At 52.2% G+C, this 23,609-nt stretch overlaps 2 protein-coding genes across 3 annotated transcripts in view; both read left to right on the top strand.

The window, feature by feature from the left end:
• The window catches only part of CCDC13 (coiled-coil domain containing 13), a 29,205-nt gene extending 26,214 nt beyond the window's left edge, over nucleotides 1-2,991 (top strand). The window contains exons 15-16 of the mRNA XM_032680558.1: nucleotides 316-425; nucleotides 634-2,991. Coding sequence (XP_032536449.1) covers nucleotides 316-425; nucleotides 634-793 — 270 coding nt within the window. The 3' untranslated portion in view covers nucleotides 794-2,991. The remainder of the gene's footprint in view (nucleotides 1-315; nucleotides 426-633) is intronic.
• HHATL (hedgehog acyltransferase like) lies at nucleotides 309-23,024 on the top strand. Of its 2 annotated transcripts, XM_032680547.1 has the most exons (12): nucleotides 309-314; nucleotides 6,076-6,080; nucleotides 9,759-9,826; nucleotides 10,160-10,273; nucleotides 10,401-10,595; nucleotides 11,626-11,835; nucleotides 14,967-15,138; nucleotides 16,563-16,707; nucleotides 17,072-17,107; nucleotides 17,806-18,007; nucleotides 19,959-20,100; nucleotides 21,340-23,024. In XM_032680547.1, the coding sequence occupies exons 3-12, from the start codon at nucleotides 9,764-9,766 to the stop codon at nucleotides 21,462-21,464; spliced, it is 1,404 nt and encodes a 467-aa protein (XP_032536438.1). In that variant the 5' UTR covers nucleotides 309-314; nucleotides 6,076-6,080; nucleotides 9,759-9,763; the 3' UTR covers nucleotides 21,465-23,024. The 2 variants fall into 2 exon arrangements, with proteins under 2 accessions (XP_032536438.1, XP_032536430.1); XM_032680539.1 differs by lacking the exons at nucleotides 309-314; nucleotides 6,076-6,080 and adding an exon at nucleotides 9,112-9,245.
• Nucleotides 23,025-23,609: the final 585 nt, after the last annotated feature.

The following is a 23,609-nucleotide window of genomic DNA, read 5'->3' as shown; positions in this document are numbered from 1 at the left end:
TGTTTTGGTCACTTAAATATTATGGATTAATTATTTCCCTCTCACTTTAACATTATGGATTAGTTGTTCTCCTCTCTACATATGTAGGCACCTGTATTACTGCATTTAGCCCTGAAATGCAAATTCATCATGTTTTTATTTTGCTGAAAGGAGACTAAAATAAAAGTCTGTCCTATATATTTACAGTATTATCATGGATATACATAGAATTTAATGAATTCCTTAGTATTTATTCACTGTTTCTTGAGATTTACTCGTTAAAAACAATTGCTTGTTTTACTAAAGCTCTATTTTGTGATTAATTCTACAGTCCAGTCTGTGGGTCACTCAAGACTCCCCTTAAATGTGAGTGACAGGAAGGAGGTCCCTGCATTCCCCCTGTCCCAGCTGCCCCTGGAATCACAGGGAGAGGAGCAGAGCCTGAGGTGAGTTTTCCCTCTCTCCAAGCCGTGTTTACCCTTTCCCACCTCAGAATGGGAGGGAACAAGTGTTAACTCTGCTCTTTCTCACGCCTGTCACAAAATCACCAGAGATCTCCTGTTGAAGAGTCTCTTCCCCAAAACAGAAGAGCTGTTTTGATTTGCTTTGGAGCTCCACAGCTCACAGGAAAGTTTTCCCTTTGTTTCCTCCTAGGTTTGTGACCCAGCTGGATGACAACAAAGCTCTGCAGGCTGCTTTGGAATCAACTGTGAGAAAGAAAGAGGAAGATTTTAAACTGTATCAAGAAACAATGGAGCAAGTGAAGCAAATCTTTTTACAGGCCATTGAGCAGCAGAAACAGGAGAAGAGTTAAGGGAGATATCCCGAGTTCTTTGGGCTGCAGAGCAGGGAGAGAGCCCAGGCATCATGCCCGGGAATTGGAGCAGTGGCAGTGTAGTTTTGCAGCCTCAGATCTTCAGCATTTACAGGAGAGGATGAGAAACAGAGATGAAATACAAAAAGTAGAGGTTTCATGTGTCAGCAGATTCTGTCTGTGAGTTGGCAAGCAGGGCTGCACAGGCTGGAGTTGGTGCACTTAGAAAGCTGCAATTCCTCAGTGGGATTTTGGGCAAAACCTCTCTGGTTTCAACGCAGTGTTCCCTGAGAGGGCTCAATACTCAATGTGCCTTTATCAGCTCAGGAAGGAATTTGCTGTACAAAAGTTAGGCCAGCCCCCTTCCTTGGAACAAACTGAGTTTTGTTTTTATCAGCACACTGATGCCTGTCTGTCTCAGGCTTTCTGCAGCACTTCAGTGCTGAGGGACAGGGTTAGCCTGGCCTGTGAATGTCTGCAAGTGAATTTTGGGGTGGCTCCACTCACCATTCCAGCCTGTTTCTTTGCTTGAAGAGGTTTCTGAAACTCAGTGGAGTTTCCACTGAAAAGCTACACTGTGCAGATCACCCCTGCAATGAGTCAGACCTACCTTAAACTCAGCCCGTTCCTCAACAAATTCACCATCCACGTTATGAATTCCCTATTTCTGTGTCTCTGCACTCATCCATCAGGCAGATCTTGTTCTCTCTGGGAAGAAATGCCACAAAACACAGGCAGGTCCTCACTGCAGCAGTGCTGGGACTTCTGGAGGTGCTGCCAGCCCTTCCAGCTCTGTCCTTCTCTCCTGCAGCACAGTGAGAACACGGAGTGCAAGCTAATAAGGCATTAACATGCATCCTGCCAGGGAGAGCAGCCTTGGGGATTCCAGGCAAACGGAGAGCCAGTCATTTTTGTATAGTGCTGCTTTTGTTTCTGAGCTGAAAGTCTTGAAAGCTCTTCTTTTTCTGCTTTGCTTTGTCAGCCTCTTTCCCTGAGCCTGAAGTTTGTGAGGCTTTAAACCCCAGACAACGCCACCAGGGCAAAGTGGATTTTCCTGGAGAAAAACTCCCACTCCCTGTGCTCCCTTCCCCAGCACAGGGATCTCATCCTGACTCCCCTTGTGCAGAGTGAAAAAGTGCAGAGCAGGAGTCACTCCAGGTTTGTTGTCCCTGCCTTTTTTTCCTGCTTAGATTCAAAGATGTCTCTTTTCAGACAGTTCATGGAGTCCCTGACGGAGGAAGTCACGGAGCTGAGGATAAACTCAGCTCCTGGCAGTTACTCTCTCTACTTCCCAGCCCTGCCCTCCTACACCAGCACTGCCCTATAGCTCAGCAAAGCTGTCAGGTGCCTCTCTTGCAAAAAGCAGGACCAAAACACTTCATTGCCACGTTTTCCTTCCTCACCCTGCCAGTTGCATCAGAGCATCTTACAACCTGTGATTGTCCCTGGACAACTTGAGGAATAAATCCTGGGTTGAGAGAGAGAGAGATAGACACAGTTTCATCCAACTGAACTGTGCTTTGTTCCTGTTCAGCTCCATCCTGATGATTATGTGGAGGGGAAGAAATCATCCCACCTCTGGCAGATATTTTAAGGACCTGCAGGAGTGGGCAGATCCCCTTGAAAAGCTGCCTGAGCCAGGGCAGGGCTGTGGAGACTGTGCTGTGCTAAATCCAGGCAGCTGGAGATTCTGATTTCGCTTACACAGGAGTGTGAATCCATAATAGTTTCCCAGCAGTGGAACAGAGCAATCTGCCTTCCTTCCTTGTCTCCTGTCCCGGTGAAGCAGTGGAAATCAAACCAAATCTCCAGTACAACAGCTCTGAATCAGCCCATGGAGCACAGGGAAGGAACTGGGATGCTACAGAACACATATGGCTCGCCAGCACACGCTGCAGACCTTTTTTTCAAGAGCTACAACACTCATTTCTTTAAACATATGCTTGTTTGGGGTTGCACAGAACCATTTTCCCTTTTTTTTTTTTTCTGTGCACACACACACACAGAGAACCTTGAGAAGGAATTAAACCACTATAAACCAGTTTATTTAGAGAGCCTGTACCTGTAAGTAGCTGTTTCTCATGGAAATGTGCAATCTATCTCCCATCACATAGTGGGGAGGTCTGAACACAGCCCAGCTTGTCCAGGGCTTCTCAGTTTTCACCTTCATTTTGAAATAAATTCCCTCTGCACTTCCACAGAGTGGCCTGCCTTTGAATTCTCCCTGTGCTGACTCTTGCAGCAACTGGTTCACAGCCTTCAAGGTATGAGACCAATTTTCTTTGCAGCACATGTCATTTTGTTGCTGAGTATAAGAAACCCTGGCAGACTTTGGAAGCAGCAGCAGCCCCATGTATCCCAACCCATCACTCAGAGAACAAAATCAATGAAAATATTCTTTTCCCTGCCTGGAAAACCCCCTGGTGCTGATCCTCAATTGTGGGATCCCTCTGGTACATTGGATGTGCTCTTTGAGCTACAGTTCTTTTAGGGATGTAGCTGGACTTGATATGAAACCCCCCACAACCCCTTGATTTCCTTGGAAGTTTGAGTGGTTTTTTTCCTCCCGTTAAAATCCTGTGCTTCCATTCTCATTTGGATTTCTCTGGCTTCAGTTCTCAGCCAGCCATTGTTAACCCTCTCTTGGATAAAAGCAGTGTGAGTCCCCAGCTTTTCCTCACTGGGACAACCTTCATCCAGTGAAAAGTTGTGTCACAGGCAGCTTTTTGATAAGCTCTGAGTTTTTTCAGTCTCTCACTGTAGCTGAAGGTGGTGACAGGCTCGAGGTGACACCCCTGGCACGGACTGGTGGATACAGTTAAGCTTAATTTTGCTGCAAATATTTGTCTGTGGACAGTCCTTGTTAGGATCTGGCCACCTTTTAACTCCAAATATGAGTCCTCCAAGCACTAGGAAGTTTTATCCTGCCCTAGAGCTGGGCAGAGCATTCCCATAAATCAGCTATGAAGTGCCTGATGGATGCATCCCATTTTAAAGAACAGCTGAACCCCTGGGAATAAATGATCTTTGATGAATTGTCATCGTTTTCCTCTGGGCCTGTGCCAGGTGTTTTATCTGTGAAGAGCTCTCCAAAGTGAATGTAACGTGAATTAAGTTGCATCAGGGTGGTTAAATATAGATGTATTGACACAGGAGAGCTCTCCCTGCCCTGGGATCCATCTGGACAAGAGGCAGAGGATCAGCTGGTGGGACAAAACTGATCCCACTGTAACAGCTCCAGTTTAGAGCCCTGAATTGTGGATGGCTCATTCCTAAGGCTCCAGAGCAGGACAGAGGTGTGAGGAGGAGACAGATTTCAGTCCCTCACGTGGGTGAAATGGGGAGGAAGCTGGTGGCAAAGGGGAACAGAGCTGGAAAATACTTTGCCAGCTCCTCCACAGTCCCAGCAAGCAGCTGCTACTGCCCTGCAAGCCACAGGGCTCTCATCCCATGCAGGACAAAAGGAATGAGGTTCAGCTTTAAATGGAAAAAGAGCAGAGCCTCTGTGCTCTAAATTAAGCCACGGCTGAGCCAAGAGGGGTATTGGGTTTCTTCCTCCATCCTCTCCCCTCCCAGCCCAGCTCCCAGGCTGCTCCCATGGGACAGGGTGGCCTCACTCCACAAATGCCACCTAAGCCCCTGGAGTGTCCACTTACAGCTCCCAAACCATCCACAGCCCTGGGCTCAGAGCAGCTCATTTGTCAGGGAGAAGAGTGGTCTGTGGGATGCACTGTGGCAGCAAGGGATGGGGGGATCACTCCAGCCTGGCATTGACCTAAGTGGGATGTTTTTTTGGGAATGGGAGGGGATTGTGAGGAGAGGAGCTAAAGGCAGTCAGGTTTGACCTGATGCTGGGTGGGAGGAGGTGGTGGGAGCCTCCTTTAGAGTCCTTCCCTGGGGTGGTAGAAGGTCCTGGGACCACTGATGGAGTTGATGTGGGGCCATGAGGGACGGGCAGAGCCATTCTGGGGGTGCTGGGAAGGGTCCTGAGAGGGACCTTGGATGGGTGGGGGGGGACACATTCCTTTCTCCTGAGCCATCCTGCTGGCAGGAAGGTGCCTGCTGAGGTCCTGGTGGGATTGACACGTTCCCAGTGACATATTTGTGTGAGGAACCCCATGGAACAACCTAAGGCAGTAGAGAACAATCCATGTTTGATTGAGAGAGCAGGAGAGAGATTTTTGACAAGGATGTAGAGTGATGGGACAAAATGGCTTTAAACTGAAAGAAGGCAGGATTAGGTGAGATATTAGGAAGAAATTCTTCCCTGTGAGGGTGGGGAGGCCCTGGCACAAGTTGCCCAGAGAAGCTGTGGCTGCCCCATCCCTGGAAGTGTTCAAGGCCAGTGGAAGGTGTCCCTGCCCATGGCAGGAGGGATTGGAGCTACAGGAACTTTAATACTCCTTCCAACCCAAACCATTCTAGCATTTTATGATTAAAACCCTCTCTCCTTCCCATCCAAAGATCTGTTCCAGCAGCCAGAGGGTTTGTTTGGTGTCCCCATTAACATCTCCAGCTCATGCCATGCCTCACTGGGACAGAGCCAAGCACTTTTCCTTGAACCCCCTTTACCACCTTCCCACTCACTTTCTCAGACACTAAAGAGTGGCTTAGCCTCAGGTCCTGTGCCACAACTTCCAGCAACCCACCCAATGTTTGAAAAAATACCATTTAAAGCATCTCAAAGCCGTAAACACTGAGGCAGTAAAACACAGAGGGAGACACCTGTGCTGAGGGAGACAGGCTGGTTACATTAAAAATAAATCATTATATTAGAAATCAAGAGGGGGTTTGGTTAGTTTTTTTTTTTTAAATATGTATAAATTAAAGCTGAATGATTTTTTAACACTGCAGTTCCCAAAGCCTGATAAAACAAGCCCTGCCCAGCCCTTCACCGGTGTTGCATTTTGGATCGAGCAAGATCACAAGTTACTTGGGTTTGAAAAAAAAAGAAAAAAAGAAAAAGATGAAAATTTTTCATTGGCCTGAAAATCCGTGGATGCCCAGCGACAGCAGCACGATGGGGCTGTGACCCGGGAGCCGTCCTGGAATCCCTCACATCCACGAGTCCGAGATCCCCCCGCCTCCGTCTCCGCGGCCACACAACGGGCTCGTTGTGCCCCCGGCAGAGCGAACACTCCGAAAAAAAAGGATTTGGGGAGTGTTTTCCTCTTTTTCATGGATTGGGATGAGGGGTGAACGCGTTTGGGAGCCAGAGGGGTGACATGGATCTGTCAGTCCCCGGCGCCCCTTTCCTCGTGTCCTCCCCACACCGCAGGGAGCCGATGTCCCTCTGCATCCACAGGCACGACTTTTTCCCTCCTGCTGAGGCTCCTGGATGTGGCCATAAACCCTTCCCTGCCTGCCACAGGCAGAGGGAGCGTGAGGAATTGTGTCCCTGTGCTTATCTGCACCGATCTTTTAATTACTTCGCCTCTAAGCACGCAGTCAATTATGCCAAGGTCGGGAGCCAAGTCCCCGGGCAGGGCTGGAGCTGCAGCAGCAGGATGCAGGATACAGGCTGGGGCTCCGGGGCATCTGAGGGGCCCAATCCCGCCCCGACTACAGCAAATTTAAGCGGCTCATTAGGTGCTGAAAGTGTTGGCCATACAGCCGTGGCCAAGGAGAGCCTCTCTCTGCGCTCACCAGGTCAAAAATGACGCTAAAGAGCCTTTTTTTTTTGGCAGACAGAGCTACAGCAAAGCTGGGCTGACCCGAGGGCTGCCCGTCCTGGAGACCTCCCCTCCGGAGCCCGGAATGCATCATCTCACCTCAAACCAGACAACCTGGGGAGGTATTTATAAAATCCGGGGGTTCTCTGCCTTGTTTCTCTCCCCTGACCCTAAAGGCAGCTCAGGAGATGATCAGGGATGTTGGCCCCGGTGTGAGCTCTCCCCAGATCTCACAGGGATTTGGAAGGAAGATTTGGCCCCAGGGCCGGGGGATGGAGCTGATGCTGTGTTGACTTGCTCTTGGCTGAGATGTGTTTGCCCATCCTGAAATAACAGAGGCCACAACCCAACCCAGCCCCTTCCTAGTACCCCTGGTATTCCCTTCCTCTGCTGGGGATGCTGGAAGCTGAGAAGGAGACCCCGAAGGTGGTTTGTAGAGATCATGGAGTCCTTGAGGTTGGAAAAGACCTCCCCTGGACCCTCTTGAGGTTGTTTCCTCTTGTCTGGACACTGATTACCTGCCTCCCCTTTCCCCCAGGGTGATGGGCGTCTACTCTCACCCTTACAGGGCCTTAAAGTGGGGACCCAAAACCCCCCTGGGAAGGAGAGGGTCCCTGCCTGGGGGCTGCCTTGCCCCGGGGCTCCCAGGGCCGGCCCCGGGCCGTGTCCCCTGGCTCGGGGTGAGCTTTGGCAGCCAGCACAGGTCCTCTCCAGCAGCTGCCGTGACAGACAGCTCCCGAGCCACCCCCCTCTGCAGTGCTGCTCTAAAATAAAAATACCTCCCGCCCGCTCCGCTCCACTCCCAGCCAAACTTCCTCCAGGGGCAAGGTGGGGGGACGGCAGCCCAAAAATACACCCGCCCCCCCCCCAAGCCGGGCTGAGGGATGCTGTAGGGCAAGTCAGCGGCCCCCAAACCCCTCTGTAGTTCTCCCCGTTCCCCTTTTCCCCCCTCCTGCCCCCCCTGTCGCGGTGCTGGACGCTGGATCCCCGACCCTCGCCCGCCTCCCCCCGCGGCCCCGGGGCTCAAGGTCAGTAGCGGGGAGCGATGCGGGGCTGGGGGGAGCCACGCTGGGGGTGGGGACACGCTGTCCCCGCACTTCCAGGGCTCTTTGTCACCTCTGGCTGTTCCTAGCGCCCGGTCGGGGTGCGGGGGAGGCGGAGGGGAGCGAGGGGATGATGATGGTGATGATGATGGTGCCCCGCGGCCTCTCGGACCACTGGGGACCCCCCCGTGCACCTGACTCGGCATCCTGGGAGAGATCAGGAGTTAAACTTGTCCGAGGGGTCCCCCCGCCAGCCCCCCCCATAGGGTCGTTCGCCACTTCCCGCCGGCTCCTTTGCGGGGTGGCCTTTCTCCCCCTCTAAAAAAAACCCAAAGCTTTGGAAAGCGTGGAAAGAAGGGAAAAAAAGCGTTTTAAAGGCACCTCCGTGCGTGCCCTCCCGCCGCAGGGGAACCGCAGCGCTCGCCCGCAGCGGCCCCGCACCGGGAGCGGCCGCGGGGTGACCCCTGAATTCCCCCCCAGGCTGAGCCCCAATTCCCCCCAGGGTGAGCCCCAGTTTCCCTCCGTGTTGAGCCCCAATTCCCCCGGGAAACGCGTTTGCTTCACGCTGGGAGGGAGATCGGCTCACCCCGCATCGCTGCTCAGGACCCCCCCGCCCGCCTTTAGAAACCTCAGTGACCGAATAAAAACAAACATTCAAAACTAAGATAACATTTTTTTTTAATTTTATTTTGAATTTTGTATTTAATTACTTTAATAATCGCGCAGAAGCTTTGAGATGCGGGTGCCAAAGCAGAGAGTGACCCGGTCGCTTTTTACTCCGTAATCCCTTCGCTGCTCTCAGGGGACTCCCACACACGGGGATGGTTCCTCTCCCCCCGCATCCCACATCCCGCATCCCTGCTGCTCCAGCCCTGAACCGTGTTTTGGCAGCTGCCGGACAGGCGGTCGGGAGGCTGCGGAGCGGCACGGCACGTCGCGCCGGGGTTAATTAGCCTTGGCGGGAGTAATTAGCCCGGGGCTAATTGCGGGGCTGGGTGTCTGCACCCCCCGAGCGCTGCAGATGCCGCCGGGAGGCTCAGATGTGTCTGCGGCGTCCTAAGGCTCCTGGCTGGGAGGAATTTGGGACCGCGGGGCTTTTGGAGCCCCCAAGAGCTGGAGGTTGAGCAAAACCTCGGCAGAAGGTGAGCAGCAGCTCAGGGAAGAGGAGTTGGGGTATCCCATCACATCCTCTCCACCACTGCTGTCTCCGTGCTCTCTCCTGGAGCCCCTCCAAGGATGCAATTAGGAATTAGGGGGGTGCACATTGGAGGAGACCCATCTTGGGCAGCTGGCATCCCGGAGCAACTCTGAAAGTCGGGAAGAATGGGAAGAGCCCCTCATCAGGAACACCTGGCTGAGCCACCCCCAAATCCTGGCTCCTGGGTGGGGTTTGCAGCAACTTCTCTCTTTGCACCTGAGTTCACACCCCAGGTGTGACCCCCTTCTCCTTCCCCTCAGCTCCCAGCCTTCCAGGAAGCCCCCAAAGCAGACCCGTGGAGGAGCAGCAGGAATTCAGGATGTTTGAGGGGTAGGAGGGCTGGTGAGCTCTCACCCCTGGTTTTCTTCCCTCTCCTGTCTCCCTTTTCCCAGGTGTGGATCCCGTGTGGAGGCCGGAGGGATAAACTGCCACCATGGGGGTTAAAACGATGCTCCCACGCTACGAGCTGGGGTTTTATGCCCTCGTGGTCACCTGTGCCGTGGTTTACAGTGGCAGCGGGATCTTCGAAGCATCCAGAGGTAACACTTCCCACCACATCCCTGGGAGGGGGGATGGATGTAAGGTGCCTGCTTTTCCAGCTCTCAGTATCAAGCAGCAGATCCCTGGTTTTAATTCTTGCAGGAAAACAGCTTGTAAATCGTTTCCAAAGGGATTTTTTGCTTGGTTGGCTCCTTGTGCCCCCTTCCACAGCTCAGGGCAAGGGGCTGTGGGATGTCACAGCTCTCCAGTCAGTGCTCAAACAAACAGGCAACCACCCTGCCTACACAGGGATGCCTCCCAAATTTTTTGTTTGAACCTGAAAGTTTCATGGGATCAGCCAGGGGATGTGCCCTGGCAAAAAGATTTTGCTGGAAGTTCCTGCAGGAACATCTGTGGTTGCTGATGGTTGTCCATGGCAATTTGGGAGGGGCTGTTTGAGCCCTGATGGCTCCTCATCACCACGATGAAGCCTCCCTGCCTTGCTTGAACCCAGACCCAATTTCCCAGAGCTGTTTCTCTCCCCGTAACTCTGGGGTGTTTTTTTTTTGCAGACAGCATGAACAGAAAGGCCTTTCGGGATGCAATAAAGCCAGGCTGGCACTACTTCGGCAGGAAGATGGTGAGCAGGGGAAGGACTTGGCCTTTTCTAGACAACATGGTCAGTGCTGGACACTGGAGAAGCAGAGCTGGTTTTGATGCTGCTGACACACTTTTGCAAAGTCCACGTGACTTGTATTTTTGTCCCTAAAGTAGCCAGGAAAATACTAGCCCTGCAGGGCTGGGGATGCTCTGCTTTGTGCGTGCCCGGACGATCAACCTCTGCGCGTCTCTCCCGGGGTTTTGTGTCCGAGCTGAAGTGCTTGGGAGCCAGTGGGTGGAAAATGGGAAGAGAGGGCCGTGATAGTGGTGTGGCTGGGTCAGGGGTGTGAGTTGCCTGGTGCTGCTCCCACAGGACGTGGCTGATTTCGAGTGGGTGATGTGGTTCACCTCGTTCAGGAACATCATCATCTTCGCGCTCTCGGGACACGTCCTCTTCGGCAAGATCTGCTCCATGACGGTGCCACAGGTGAGCCAGGGGTTTGGGAGGATGGCTGGGAAAGCGCCAGGGTGAGCTGGGAACTGTGGAGGAGGCTTGGGGGCCTTGGGGTTGGTGCTTTCCCCGGGCTGACCCTGGTCACGGCTCTCTCCCGCAGCACCGGGCTGTGATGTACATGATCTACGGGGCCCTGGCTGTGCTGGGCAGCATGGGGCTGGTCTACCTGATGATCATCCTCTCCCACTGCCTTGTCCTCTACTCCGTGACACTGGCCAAGCAGAAGTGGCTCTGCTATGTGGCCGGGCTCTGCTGTCTCGCCTCCTTCAAGGTGGAGCCATTTGGCTCGTGGCAGGTGGGTGCTGGCCTGGCCCTGTGTCTGCCTCATTTCCAGACCTCTTGTGTCCATAGCCTTGGATTTATCTCCAAAGAGGGCTCCTGGGACACCCCCAGACTCTGGCATTTCTCCCGGAGTCAGAGCTCCAACAGTGTTTGAGAGGGAGGGGACTGTTGTGCTGCTGAGCTTGGGAATAATCCCACGGGGTCTGTGTCGTCTTTTGGTGGCTTCATGATCCAGAGCTCGGGATGCCTGAGTCCTTCTTGCTGCCCAGGCAACAGTTTGTCAGCCAGGCAGGACATTCCTTCCCCGTGCCTCAGTTTCCCCACCTGTAACACAGGGCTGGGATGGGTTCAGGATGCTTGATCCCACAGTGCCCATCTCTTAGGTCGCAGCCCAGTTAAGATTTTGTCTCACTGGTGGGTGGAGAGTGAGGCCCAGGAAGGACTTTATCAAGCTACTCAGTCCCCCTCCATCAGCGTTGTGCTGGGTGGGGAGGTTATGTCCCTGTGACAGGGACCCACCCCAGACCAAAGCCTGTGTGACCAACAGCTGCTTGGTGACCACATGGACAAGAGGATCCAACAATTCCTGACTATTCTGGGATGCAGGAGCCAGCTGGGAAACCAAGCCCCAGTTTTCTCTTTCCGGCTCATTCACTACAGGGACAATTGGTGTCAGAGCATAATTAGAGATTTTGCCTGAAATGAACACTAAACTAAAAGAGGTCAGGGTTAGATGAGATGTTAGGAAGAAATTTGTCATTGTGTAGGTAGTAAGGCTCTAGAGCAGGTTGCCCAGAGAAGCTGTGGCTGCCTCATCCCTGGAAGGGCTCAAGGCCAGGTTGGACAGGGCTTGGAGCAACCTGGGCTAGTGGAAGGTGTACCTGCCCATGGCAGGGGGTTGGAATGAGATGATCCTTAAGGTCCCTTCCAACCCAAACCATTCTGTGATTCTGTGCTGCCCCAGGAGTGATGTCCCCCCCCAGAGCAGAGGAGCACAGGAGTGACACCACGTTCCTGGTGGTAACTCTTGGTTTCTCATCCAGAGCGGGTTTGTAACGGGAGCTTTTGATCTCCAAGATGTCCTTTTCTACGGAGGGAGCACCTTCACCATCATGCGCTGCATGAGCTTCGCCCTCGAGAGCTCTGAGAGGAAAGAGGGCATCTACTCCATCTTCGACCTCCTCAAGTACAACTTCTACCTCCCATTCTTCTTCTTTGGGCCTGTCATGACCTTTGACCGGTTCCATGCCCAGGTGAGTGCTCCTGAGGCTTCCTACATTTATTTGCTTGGGTTTAATGCCCACAAAAAAACCAACTCTGGCCTTCACTTTCACAGTGAAGGTGAAAATGGTTGTAGAACTTCTTGTGGTCGCCTAGAGCCTGTGGCCATAGTCTGGGCTGTGCATAATGCTGTGATTTCTGTGGAGAGGGGCATAAACTGATGGGGTTTTAACCTTTCTTTGGGGTTTTTGGCCATTTCACAAGGGAGGACCTTGCTGCATTGAAAGGGAGGGCTCAGCCCATGTCCTCCCTCACCTGCTTGGTGCCCCAGTGTCCTTGTGTTGCCACCCCAACTCCTTCCTGCTGCCCCACTGAGCAGTGCCAGGAGGCCACAGTGAGGGTCAAATATGGACTTATTTCTCTAGAAATACCTAAGGTTGGGTGGAAGGTCGTGTTTCAACAATCAGGGACTTCCTCTGTGCTCCATGAAATATCCTGATGCCCCAAACCTTGCCTGTACCACAAAAAAAACAAGGGAGCTTTTGGAGGAGCAGACTCCAGAGAGCACTGGGAAACATCAGCAGAAGCCTGGGCTGGAACCAACCAACACCTGGAGTTGTTCCACAGGCAGGGATCAAGGACACCAGCAGTGATTTCTCTCTCCCTCCTCTCTTCTTCCCATCTCAACATCCTCTTTGTCATCAAAGCAAACCAGTGCTGCTGGCCAAGGGAGGGACCCCTTGCTGAGAAGGACTCCCACCACCCCTCTGGTTCCTTTTGAAGAAGAACAGTTACACCAAATTTTTGGACCCAAATCGACATCTGGGTGCAAAAGCATTTTGGAAAAACATTTGTGAACTTGGAAGAAAAACCAGCCCAGGGCAGGGGAGAGCAGCCAGAGCCCCGTGGTGAGGAGGGGAACAAAGACCCACCAGCCCAGCACCTTCTCTCCAACTTGGGGCTGGTACTGGTCGCCCAAAAAAGGGTCTGCCCTGGGCTTGTTTCCTCCAGGATGAGCCTTGATCCGAGTCCTGCTCCTTGCTGGTTTGTTCATGCAGGAAATTAACAACATTGTGGTGCCTGTTGAAAGGAACAAAAGCTCTCAGATGCTACAGGATCTATTAAAAGGATTTTTAGAGCATTTGACCCCGCAGATCATGAGGTCAGCTCTGGTGTCCCCTTGAGGGATGCAGCCAGGTACCTGTAACTTAGAACATTAAACTCCTCATGTCTCCAGCACCTGAACTCCCACCATTCCTACCAGACTCGATGTAGGGGGAGTTTTAATTCCTGTTCCTTTGCACAGCCCCAAACTGGGATGTCTAAAGCCACTTAATGGGCAATTCTCCCCTCTTCTGCTTAGAATGATCACCCCAAAGGCACCAAGGATTAAGTCCCCAACCCCTTTCCCACACCCCAACCAGGGGTCCTGTGCTGGCCTGGTCACCACTGCCACCTCCTGGCTACATCCCCCCTGCACTGCTGGAGCTGCAGCTGATTGCAGAGGTGAGTTCTTAACTGCCCAACAGCCATTAGGGCAGGAGGCAGACAGAACCCTTCCCCAGGGTGGGGTGTGTGGCCCAGTTAGGGAACGGATCTGTCCCTTTGGTTCTGACTGGCCCTACATCCCAGTGGAGCTCTTGCACCCCCACGTGAGGTGGAAATTAATCTGTACCAGGGCTTGGCCAACCCAATTTGAGATGAGAAGCATCTTCCTCACCAAGATCAGGGGAACAAATGCCCTTCTGTAGGGTTGGGAGTGTGGGGGACACAGCCCTGATCCCAGGGAGATGGTGGCCAAGTGATGTCACCACACACAGACATGAGGATGAGAGGAAGCAACCTCAGTTTGCACCGAGGGTGGTTTAGACTGGGAGATTTGGGAAAATTTCTTCAAGGAAATAGTTGTCCATCATTGGAACAAGCTGCCCAGGGAAGTGGTGGAGTCGCCATTCCTGGAGGGATTTAGAAGACATGTAGATGTGGCACCTGGGGACACGGTTTAGTGGTGGCCTTGGCAGTGCTGGGGTAATGGTTGGACTCAATGGTCTTAATGGATTTTTCCAACCTAAATGGTTCTATGATTCTATGGAAGGAGGACTCTGTGCCCTCCCACACCATCCCCATGCCACAGCCTGTCCTCCCTCAGCTCCTCCTCCAGCCCAGGGTCCAGGGACCTCTTTGTATCCTTAAAGCACCTGGCTTATAAGAGACAGGGAAAAAATCTGGCAAAGGCTTTAATTCCCAGGAATCCTCTGGATTTGACAACAGGGCTGGTGCGGCAGCCTGTGGATTATGCAGGGAGAGCTCCCACCTCTCGCAGGGAATAAAGGGAAAGTAATAAATGTAAGAGGATTTTGGATACAGCAGCAATTTTACGGCGGCGCGGGGAAGCAAGGACATCGCTCTGCCCGGTGTAATCCTGAAAGCTCCCTCTGATGATGTTTATATTACAAGGACCAGAGATATGACAGCTCCTGGAGGCAAAGCCCAGCCTCTGTTTGTAGAAGGCACAGCAGAGGTGAAATCCCCATCAATCAGGTCCCACCGATTCAGCATGGCCCCTCGAGCAGCTCGCCTTCTCATTTACAGCAGGACATCCAGAGATCATCACTCATACTCCTCCTCCCAAATGACCCTGGCCAAAATGATGTATCTGGCCCTGGTGGAGCTGTCAGGTGGGATTCCGTGCCTGGAATCTGTCCTTTGGATGTGATGGGTACGGACACTTTGCTCCCTCTTAGTGACTTGTGCAAGGGGCTGTCCTTAAACATGAAGTTGATTTTTCTGAGCACGTCCCTGCAGAAAGAACATAAAACCCTGGGAGTTCCCTGGCGGGTATGGATTTCACCCCACCTAGACTGGTACAGCCAGAGCTGCCCCTGCTGTGTGTCACCCTGTGCCTGCTCTGCTGGACTCCCCAGTGATGGGAACAGGAGGCATGCTGTGGGTGGGATGTGTCCTGCTCCTTGTGGACGTGCCCACCTGAGCTAGTCCTCGGGTCTGCCTTAATCGGTGGAAATTTGGGCCATGAAGTCCGTGTGTGATTTCAAAGGAGAGTGGTGAGTCCCCCTTTGGACCTCAAATGTCTCTCTGGATGGAGGAACACGCTGCCCATCCCATCCCTCGGCTCATCCCCATCCTGGTTTCTCCATCCTGGCAGGTGAGCACGCGGGAGCTGAGGCGCAAAGACGACGAGATGAAGAGCATCCGAGTCAACGCCCTCCTGCACGTGGGGGCCATCGTAGCCGTGGACATCTTCTTCCACTTCTTCTACATCCTCACCCTCCCTTCCGACCTGAAGTTCGTGACCCGCCTCTCGGACTGGTCCCTGGGTGAGTGGCCGTGCCCGGGCACGTTCACCCCTGTACTCAGCTCCAAGGCAGTGGTGAGTGACCCAGACCTGCACCCACCCCCACTGAGAGCCTTTGGCAAGGCCTGTGTTGGACAGGTCTGAATGAAAACCCCCCTTCTTCCAGCACAGAGCTGGGGTAGGGCAGCCCTGCAGAGCTGGTGGTGTTGGTCTGACCCTCTCAGTGCGAAGCGTTTAGTTTGGGATTTCAAGAAGCTGAGCACCAAGACATTCTCGTTGCCTTTTTCTGGGCTGGAAGGGAGCTCAGCACCTCCAAAAAGTCACCAGGGCACGGCAAAGAACATGCAGCAAGGCAAAGCCTGATTGCATGTAGGGAATGTTGTTCATAGAGTGGTCAAACACTGGAATAGGGGCCCAGAGGTGTTACAGATTATCCCAAAACACTCATATTCAATCCTTAAATGGACAATGTCCAGAGCAGCCTAATCTTCATTTGAAGTTGGCTGTTCTCTCAGCAGAGCTGGACTAGGGACCTCCAAAAGCCAAACTCCCAGGGTGATTGGTGGCAGCAGGGCTGGAATTCAGCTGGAAGCTGGAATGAGGATTTCAGCCGGTCAAATACGTGTCTGAGGGCAGCGTTTGAGGCACCACCCACACGGCAGAGGACAAGCAGGGGCTGGAGGAGCCCCATGTCTCTCCAGAGTGGCAGCTGGAGGGCAGGATAAAATCCTAACGCAGCTGGAATGGCACTGGCATGGATTTAGGGTGTCCTAAGAGACCTGGGTGGACTGATCTTGGATGTGTTACTCCAGAGGGAGCTGAGCTTTTCTGACTGTGCTGCTCCCTTCTGGCTGGTCCATGGTGGGAGCATCAAGGCACTGCATGGCCCTTAAGCTGAGAGCTGAATCCCACCAGGATGGGGACATTTTACTTTCTGCTTGCACAGGAATTTGCAGTCTTTAGTGCCTGATCCTGCAGGGTTTGTCTCCCAGTGTCAGACACCTCTCCAAGGCAGAGGTTCTGGCCCTGGCTCTGCTGTAGCACCAGTGTTACTTCTGTGGCCACAGGGGGCATTTTGATGGAGGTGCCAATAAAACCTCAGAGGTCAGAGCTGATGAAATCACTGTGGTGACTTCATCATGAGTTAACAAGCCTCAGATGGAAGGAACAATGTTGTGACAGAATAAATTTCTTAGACCACCAAGACCAATTAAGAATTTGCTCCCAAATACCCTGAGAAAGAAGAGACTGTCCTTTGGTTCAAGCTTCCTAAAAAGCTTAGTTTTAAAAGTTTTACTGGTCAAAGACAGCATTAGACTGTCCTCTTGATGTTATGTTTGTTGCAGCAGACTTCCTGCTCCCATGGGACATGATGTCCCCAAGAAGCCCTGAGGGTGACACTTCTCATGTTGCTCTTCAACAGTTTGACTCTCGTTTTTGCTCCAGCTGGCCTGGCCTACTCCAATTTGGTGTATGACTGGGTGAAAGCTGCTGTCATGTTTGGGGTCATCAACACCATCGCCAGACTGGACCACCTGGACCCACCCCAGCCCCCAAAGTGCATCACCATGCTCTACATCTTTGCAGAAACGTGAGTACCCCGCGTGCCTCGAGGGAGAGGGACAGTGTTTCTGAGCTGAACAGAACGTGCATGGAGGGGAGAACATCTGGGCTGTCCTTCTGGGGAGATGGGCTGTGAGCTGGAGACCACCTGCAGCAAACAGTCCCTACTGAACCTCCAAGTCAGGGCCTGGCACAGCCCAGGGAAATATCCTTGGGCAGGAATAAGGAGAGAAGTTAAACCACATCAATAGTGGGGCCTGTTCAAGGCAGGAGCATGGAGCACTTCTGAGAGAAAGGTCCAAGGTGTACTTTGCCAGAGGACTGAGTGTTTTAACAAGTTTTTTGTCATCTTCACTGTGTGTTTTAACACGTGTTTATCATCTGCATTTTAGGCATTTTGACAGAGGGATTAATGACTGGCTGTGCAAGTAAGTGTCTGATCGACCACCTCTAGCCTGGTTTGGGGTCTTCTCTTTCATCACGTACCAGTGGAGCATCAAATGCTGTTCATCCCAAAGCTGTACTGTCCCCACTTCTGGGTGAATCCCACTATTTGGTCTGTTTAGCCCCAGACCTGCTGAATTACTTGCCACAAAGCAACAGCCCCTTCTTCCAAAGCTGGGAATAAGAGAGTCGTGTCCCAGAAATCCCTTTAAGTCTGGTGGGTTTTAGAGTTCCCTCGAGGGGGGAAGAGTCAGGTTCATATTCTGCCAGGAGAAAATGGAATTGAGCCCAGGTCTTCCATATCCTGCTCTACCTACATCTCCCTTAAGCCACGAGTGCACACCAGCAAACCTGTTGTGAAGGCAGTGGCTGCTCTGCAATTAAATCCTGAGCACCAACAAGTCTGAGAGTTCCCAAAGTTTTATCAACCCTTTACCTGCCAGCGGGGGAAAGGAGGGAATTTTGTCCTCCATGATCTATAAGTCTGTGAGGAACACGAGTCACAAGCAGCTGGGATGAGGCAAAATCCCGGAATGTCTCAGGCAGAACATCCTCCCTTTCCCACTGGATGCTCTGGATTGACCTGCCTGTGAGGAGCCTGTGGTGGGTGGGCATGGGATAAGGGATTCCAGAGGGGTCTCCCTGACTACAGGGAGCACCAACCCCTTTCCTTGGCCACCAGGTACGTGTACGATCACATTGGAGGGAACCATGACAGCATCCCAAAGGAGCTCCTGGCCAGTGTCACCACCTTTGCTGTCACCACCCTGTGGCTGGGGCCCTGCGAGGTCGTTTACATCTGGTCCGTCGTCAACTGCTTCGGCCTCAACTTCGAGCTCTGGGTGCAGAAGTTCTTCCAGCTGGGGCCCTTTGCCAAACTGGAGGTGAGGGACTGGGGCTGCAAGGGCCTGGGGGAAGGCCAGTGGGTCTGGGACCGAACTCTGGTGCTGGAAAGCATCATGAATTTAGGGAACTCAAACTTGTTTATATGAGTCAGGCCTGTTTTGAGCTGGGATTAAAGAGCAGAATCCCTGATGGTGCCATGGAGCTCCATGTCCTGGCCTCCTCAAGCTCTTTCCTGTGGCCTTTGAGGTCACAGAATCATTAAGGTTTGAAAAGACCTCTGAGATCCTCAAATCCAACCATCAGCCCAGCACCACCACGTTCACCACCTGTCCTCAAGTGCCACATCCACATGTTCTTTGAACACTTTCCAGGGATTGTGATGTCCCTGGAGCATCCTTGTGATCAGCTGCTGGGCTGTGCAAGGGAGGCACAGCCCTGGTGCTCTGTATCCCTTCATTTTATGTTCTCTTTCACCCACCCAGAGCAAACTCCCACCTGCCCCTGTGATGCTTCCCGGGAAATTTAGGTTGGGGTGGACCTTTCAGGGGGAAAACAGAAGTCCAAGAGAAGCAGGAATGCAGCTCCAATGAGGTATCAAAGTACCACAGCTGGGCACAAAATCTGATGTCTGTCCATGGGGAAAAGCTTAAATATTTCCCCATGGACACATGGGGAATATTCTATGGGGAATATCCAGATTCTGTGATTCTGTGGGGAAATGGTTTTATATTTCCACATGGAAATAATTTGTTCTTCTTGTTCTGAAAAACATCTTGGCATTCTGAGCAGTTTTGATCTAATTTCTGATGAAAACAAGTGTTTAAGTACTAGAAAAAAATTATTTTCCAAACAGTTCAAAGCCTGTCTCTGTTTGTTTGAGACCAAGGTGTCTCAGGGACACATTGAAAGAAAAACTTAGGAAACCCCATCCTGGAAGCAATTATGTTCCTTATTTGTTTTGCTCAACCCGAAGTCTGGAGATCCTAAACTGGCTAAATAAAGGTCCATTCTGAATACAAACTGTGGAGAGCAATCCTCCTGTTTGCTCTCCTTGTTGAACTTCTAATCAGATTAAGGCTCTCACAGGCAGTGAAATCTCCTTCCCTGTGGCACCACAATTCTCAGCACTAAGTGGCCTGGGGATTCACTGTGCTCTTTGAAGACTGATATAAACCCTTTCCCTGCTCCACTCTCAGCAGCAGCTCCTGAGGATTATGTGCCAGTGACAATTTCACTCTGCTGCTGTCACTAGTTGTCAGCGTTTTTTTTTTTTTCTTTTTTTTAATTCCTAAGAAACTATCTTTACCATGACCTGGGATTGATTTGCATGTAGGAATAATAATAATAATAATAATAATAATAATAATAATAATAATCCTGATATACCACAGCATTCTTCTTCTTTTAGGAATGGCTTACCCAGCCCTTGCATTCCTAAAGGGGCTTCAAGAGAGCTGGAGAGGGACAAGGACATGGAGTGAAAGGACAAGGGGGAATGGCTTTGAACTGCCAGAGGGCAGGGTTAGATGGGATATTGGGAAGGAATTCTTGGCTGTGAGGGTGGGGAGGCCCTGGCACAGGTTACCCAGAGAAGCTGTGGCTGCCCCATCCCTGGAAGTGTCCAAGGCCAGGCTGGACGGGGCTTGGAGCAACCTGGGCTAGTGGAAGGTGTCCCTGCCCATGGCAGGGGTTGGAATGAGATGATCCTTAAGGTCCCTTCCAGCCCAAACCATTCTGTGATCCTACAATTAGCATGAAACTGTGTCTAACATCTTGTCCCTACTCATGGGACCCTGAAACACCAGCCCAGGGCCCCTAATGCAGCAAAGTAGATGTTTTGCCTTGTCCTAACGTTTCTTCATGCCAGAGGCACTGAAGGCTTCTCTAACTTTTGACTTCCCTCTGGAATCCCAGCTGGAGTTGGACCAGTGCCTTCCCTTTCCTTACAACCCCATTTTCCCTCACGTTCTGCCCCTCTCCCCTCCACAGGCCAAGCTGTCAGGGGCCATGTCCCGGCGGATCCGGGCGGCTTTCGGGGCAGTGAATTTTTGGGCCATTGTCCTCTACAACATCCCTGCCCTCAGCAGCCTGGACTTTGCACTGCTGGTGACCAAGAGACTCCTTGTGACGGGTAAGGTGCTCCCAGCCTTCCCCACTGAGGGACCCTTGTCTTAATGGGGACTGTAGGGGAGCTGGAGACAGTGACTTTTGAGTCCTCTTGGGTCCAAAGTGGCCCAACTTGTTATGTGGCTGCTCTAAGTGTGCTTAATTCTTATGAAATAAATGCAGGCAGTGGTTTCTGAGCTCCCACCCTCCCCATGAGAGCACTTTGGGGTCCAAGCTGCCTTCCAGGTGTGCTTGTACAGCTCCTGGCACAGCCTGGCACTGATTTAGGCTCCTTGGAGCAATGTAAAGGTCACAGTCACCCCACTGGGCTGAGCCCCTGACCGTGAAAAGCTCCCCTTGCGGCAGAAAGGGATTTACTTGTCCTACCTTATCCCCTTTGCTTTGGCAGCTATTCCTGCACCAGCCTGAAGGTGGCAGGTACAAATCCTCATCCTGCAGCCTGTGCATTTCTAATCAGTGGATGGTGGCACTATTTTGAAGTCTTCTGGAACTGCCCAGGGTATAAATAGCTATTGAGAGCCCACGTCCTCCAGCCTTCCCTGGGAGGGGGCTGGCGTAGGGAATGGATAATGTCATGCTCTGGACTCAGTGTGCCAGGAGTGCCTGCCTGCTGAGCCAGCTGGCCTTTGGTGGTTGCATTATTCATTTCAGAGGTCCTGTTTTAGCAGGAACAAGCCCTGTATCTCCCCTCTGCTGTGGATACGGGGTTTGTGATTGCAGATGCCGTCAGACCCTTCCTAAGTGGAGGGAGAGCTCCTGGTTCTCAGTCACTGACGTGGGTGACAAAAATATGTGTTTTCCTGGGCGGACACTGTGTCCCCATGAAGTACAGGACAAGGCTGGGGTTGATCCTCAGCATCAGTGGGGCCCTAAAGCTTCCAGAAGTTCCCAGTGTTGAGCAATGGGCAGGTTGAATGGGGAGAAAGTCAAGCACCATGTCTGAACTTGAGGAGCAGAAGGAGTTTTGGGGGTAAGAGAGGGCTCAAAGCCATGTTCCCACATTGGCTGCAGTCCCTGGTGCCTTGGTGGGCTCAGGCACAGCTTCATCTAAAATCTGCTCCTGGGGATTTCTCTCTTCTCTCAGCGGAGCTGCAGGGCTGGATCCGGGATGAAAAACATCATTGGCCACCGTGAACTTGTGGGACCTCCCAGGCCCACCTGAGAGGCATCAATGCTGGTGAAGAATTGTCCTTTTCAGGCATGGAACCACATGAAGATGACCATGTCTCCCTCCCTCTCCTAGGTTTCCCTGTCAGCACCTTGTCCATCTGGTTCATCACATACTGTGGAGTGCAGCTGATCAAAGAGCGCGAGCGCATCCTGGCCATCGAGGAGGAGGAGAAGAGTGACAAGGCAAAGGTGGAGTAGGGGAGGCATCAGCAGGCTTATCCCAAAGCCTTGTCTCCCTTCCTGCCACTGCTGCCAGGACAGCCCCTGGCTGGGGCTCTCCAGGCCCTCCTGACAATCGGACTTGTAGCTCACCCTTGTAGAAGTCACCTGGAAGGCACCGGTCAGCCCCTTGCTGCAGGAAGGATTTTCTATCAGGCACAGTGGGCATTTCACAGGCTCCCCAGGCAGCTCCCAGGACATTTTTTTAATGCCAGATAGAGCCATCCCGTGGTTTTTCTGACCCTCTGACATTGTGCAGGCCTAGAGATTTCACCCACAACTCTTGGTCCACCAGCACTCGGCGCTCCCACATGTCCATGTAGCTCATGTCTCCCAGAGGAGACCCTCCAAGTCCCATGGCTGGAGGTTTTAGGGTGGGCCAGAACACTGAGAAAAGGATTAGCTGGTGCTGAGCCTGCTCTGTGCAGAACATCTCCATCCTGTGTTCCCTTCACCACAAGAAATGATCTGATTTACTCTACGGGGTTCAACTCCTGTGGTTGTGCAGTGAGGGCTGTGAAAGGGCTCAGCAGGATCCACTCCTACCAAGAGATAGTAAATAAATAGTAGAGGCTTTACAGCAAAGGGAAGGAGGACCAGGAAGGACACATGGAAGGGTGACTCTGCCCACTACTGTCAACTGTACACAGTGCTGGGTGTTACAATCTGTACAACACAGGTCCCTTCACTGATAAATGTCTCAAAAAAAGTGATTTAGTGCAACACCAGGCACAGTTAATGAATGTGGGAGTCAAACTGCTTCACAGCCATTGTGCATCATCTACAGGTCACACTGGGAGCAAGGATGCCAAAGAACCACGACTCGTGGCCCACAGCTGCTTGGTGCCCAGAGCTCAGCTCAAGCCCTAAGGGCTCTCCACTGCTGGCTCTGAGACTGAGTGGCCACCACAACCATCCTGCTGTGACACATGTCCTGGGACTCAAGCCAAATCACCCTTCTGTATTTTTTTTGTATGCTATGGACTAGGGTTTGAACTCACATTCCTGCCCGTGGCTGAGGGACAGAAGATGCTGTAGCCAACTCCTGCTCATCTCCAGCCACCCACCCCTCTTCTCAGCTGCCTTTGGTGTGCACAGCCCAAGCCCATGAGTGCATGGCTGAGTGAGCACACAGGTAAACACAGGAGGAGAAAGACCCTGGATGAAGGGCAGTGACTTGGGGGTGGGGGGAAAGCCCATGGGAGTCTCCTTGGAGAAGCAGACTTTGGGATGCAGCACGGGAGTGTGTGAAACACGGTGCCTTGGGGAAAAGGTGGGTTAATAACTTCAAAATAGCTCTGGCTCTCTTGCACTTTAGAGTAACTTTCAGTGGCCTTACGTCTGAGATGTGTCAGTCTTTGGTGAGGGCAGAATCTGGACCCCTTTGCAACGTGGGTATTGGTGCTGGTGTGTTCTGGCTTCCCTGTGGATGAAGCAGGATCAGTTCCTAGCCAGCTTTCAGCTCTGCCAAAGTAATTTGTGAAGTCCCTGATAAATGTCACTTATTTATGTAGTAAAATAAATGTTGGACGACTCTGGCCCCTGCTGCTCATCCCTGTTCTTCTGCTGTACTGCAGGTGACACCCCGGCCATCGGAGCTGAGAGACACAGGGATCTCTTTGCAGGTCCTCACCTCCCACCCAAAATTGTGACATGAGACATTACTGACTTTAACAAAAACCCACCTTAGTGGCATCACCAGATTGGAGGTTGGGCTGCAGCTTGATTCACTCTCACCTTTATTTTGGCTCCACCTTTGTACTGGTGAAATGTCTTGAGCCCGTGGCCATCAAATTTCCATTTATGTGGGTTTTTAGTTAGGAGCTATATGGGGTTTATTTCTGGGAGCCTGACCAAAAATGCTGGAATTAAGGGTAGGTATTGTGCCTTGATGGCACCTCCTCACATCCCTAAAGCCTCTTTAGCTGCCAGCCCTTTTTAACACAGGTCTGCTGCTGGACTTTTGGAAGATGTTTCTTGGCACCTCCATTATTTCACATTTAGTTTTTCCACCGTAACAGCTATGACAGGATGTGCTTCCTCCGGGGTGAAGTGAATCTCTCCTCCTCCACACGGGTGTCCTTGCACAACTAACACCACCCTGAGGTGCTGAGCCCAGGGGCT

The sequence above is a fragment of the Chiroxiphia lanceolata genome, chromosome 1, assembly GCF_009829145.1.
Source record: "Chiroxiphia lanceolata isolate bChiLan1 chromosome 1, bChiLan1.pri, whole genome shotgun sequence".
In the NCBI taxonomy this organism is placed as follows: Eukaryota; Metazoa; Chordata; class Aves; order Passeriformes; family Pipridae; genus Chiroxiphia; species Chiroxiphia lanceolata.
Note: the sequence above shows the minus strand (reverse complement) of the source record. Positions and strands in the feature narration are given on the sequence as shown.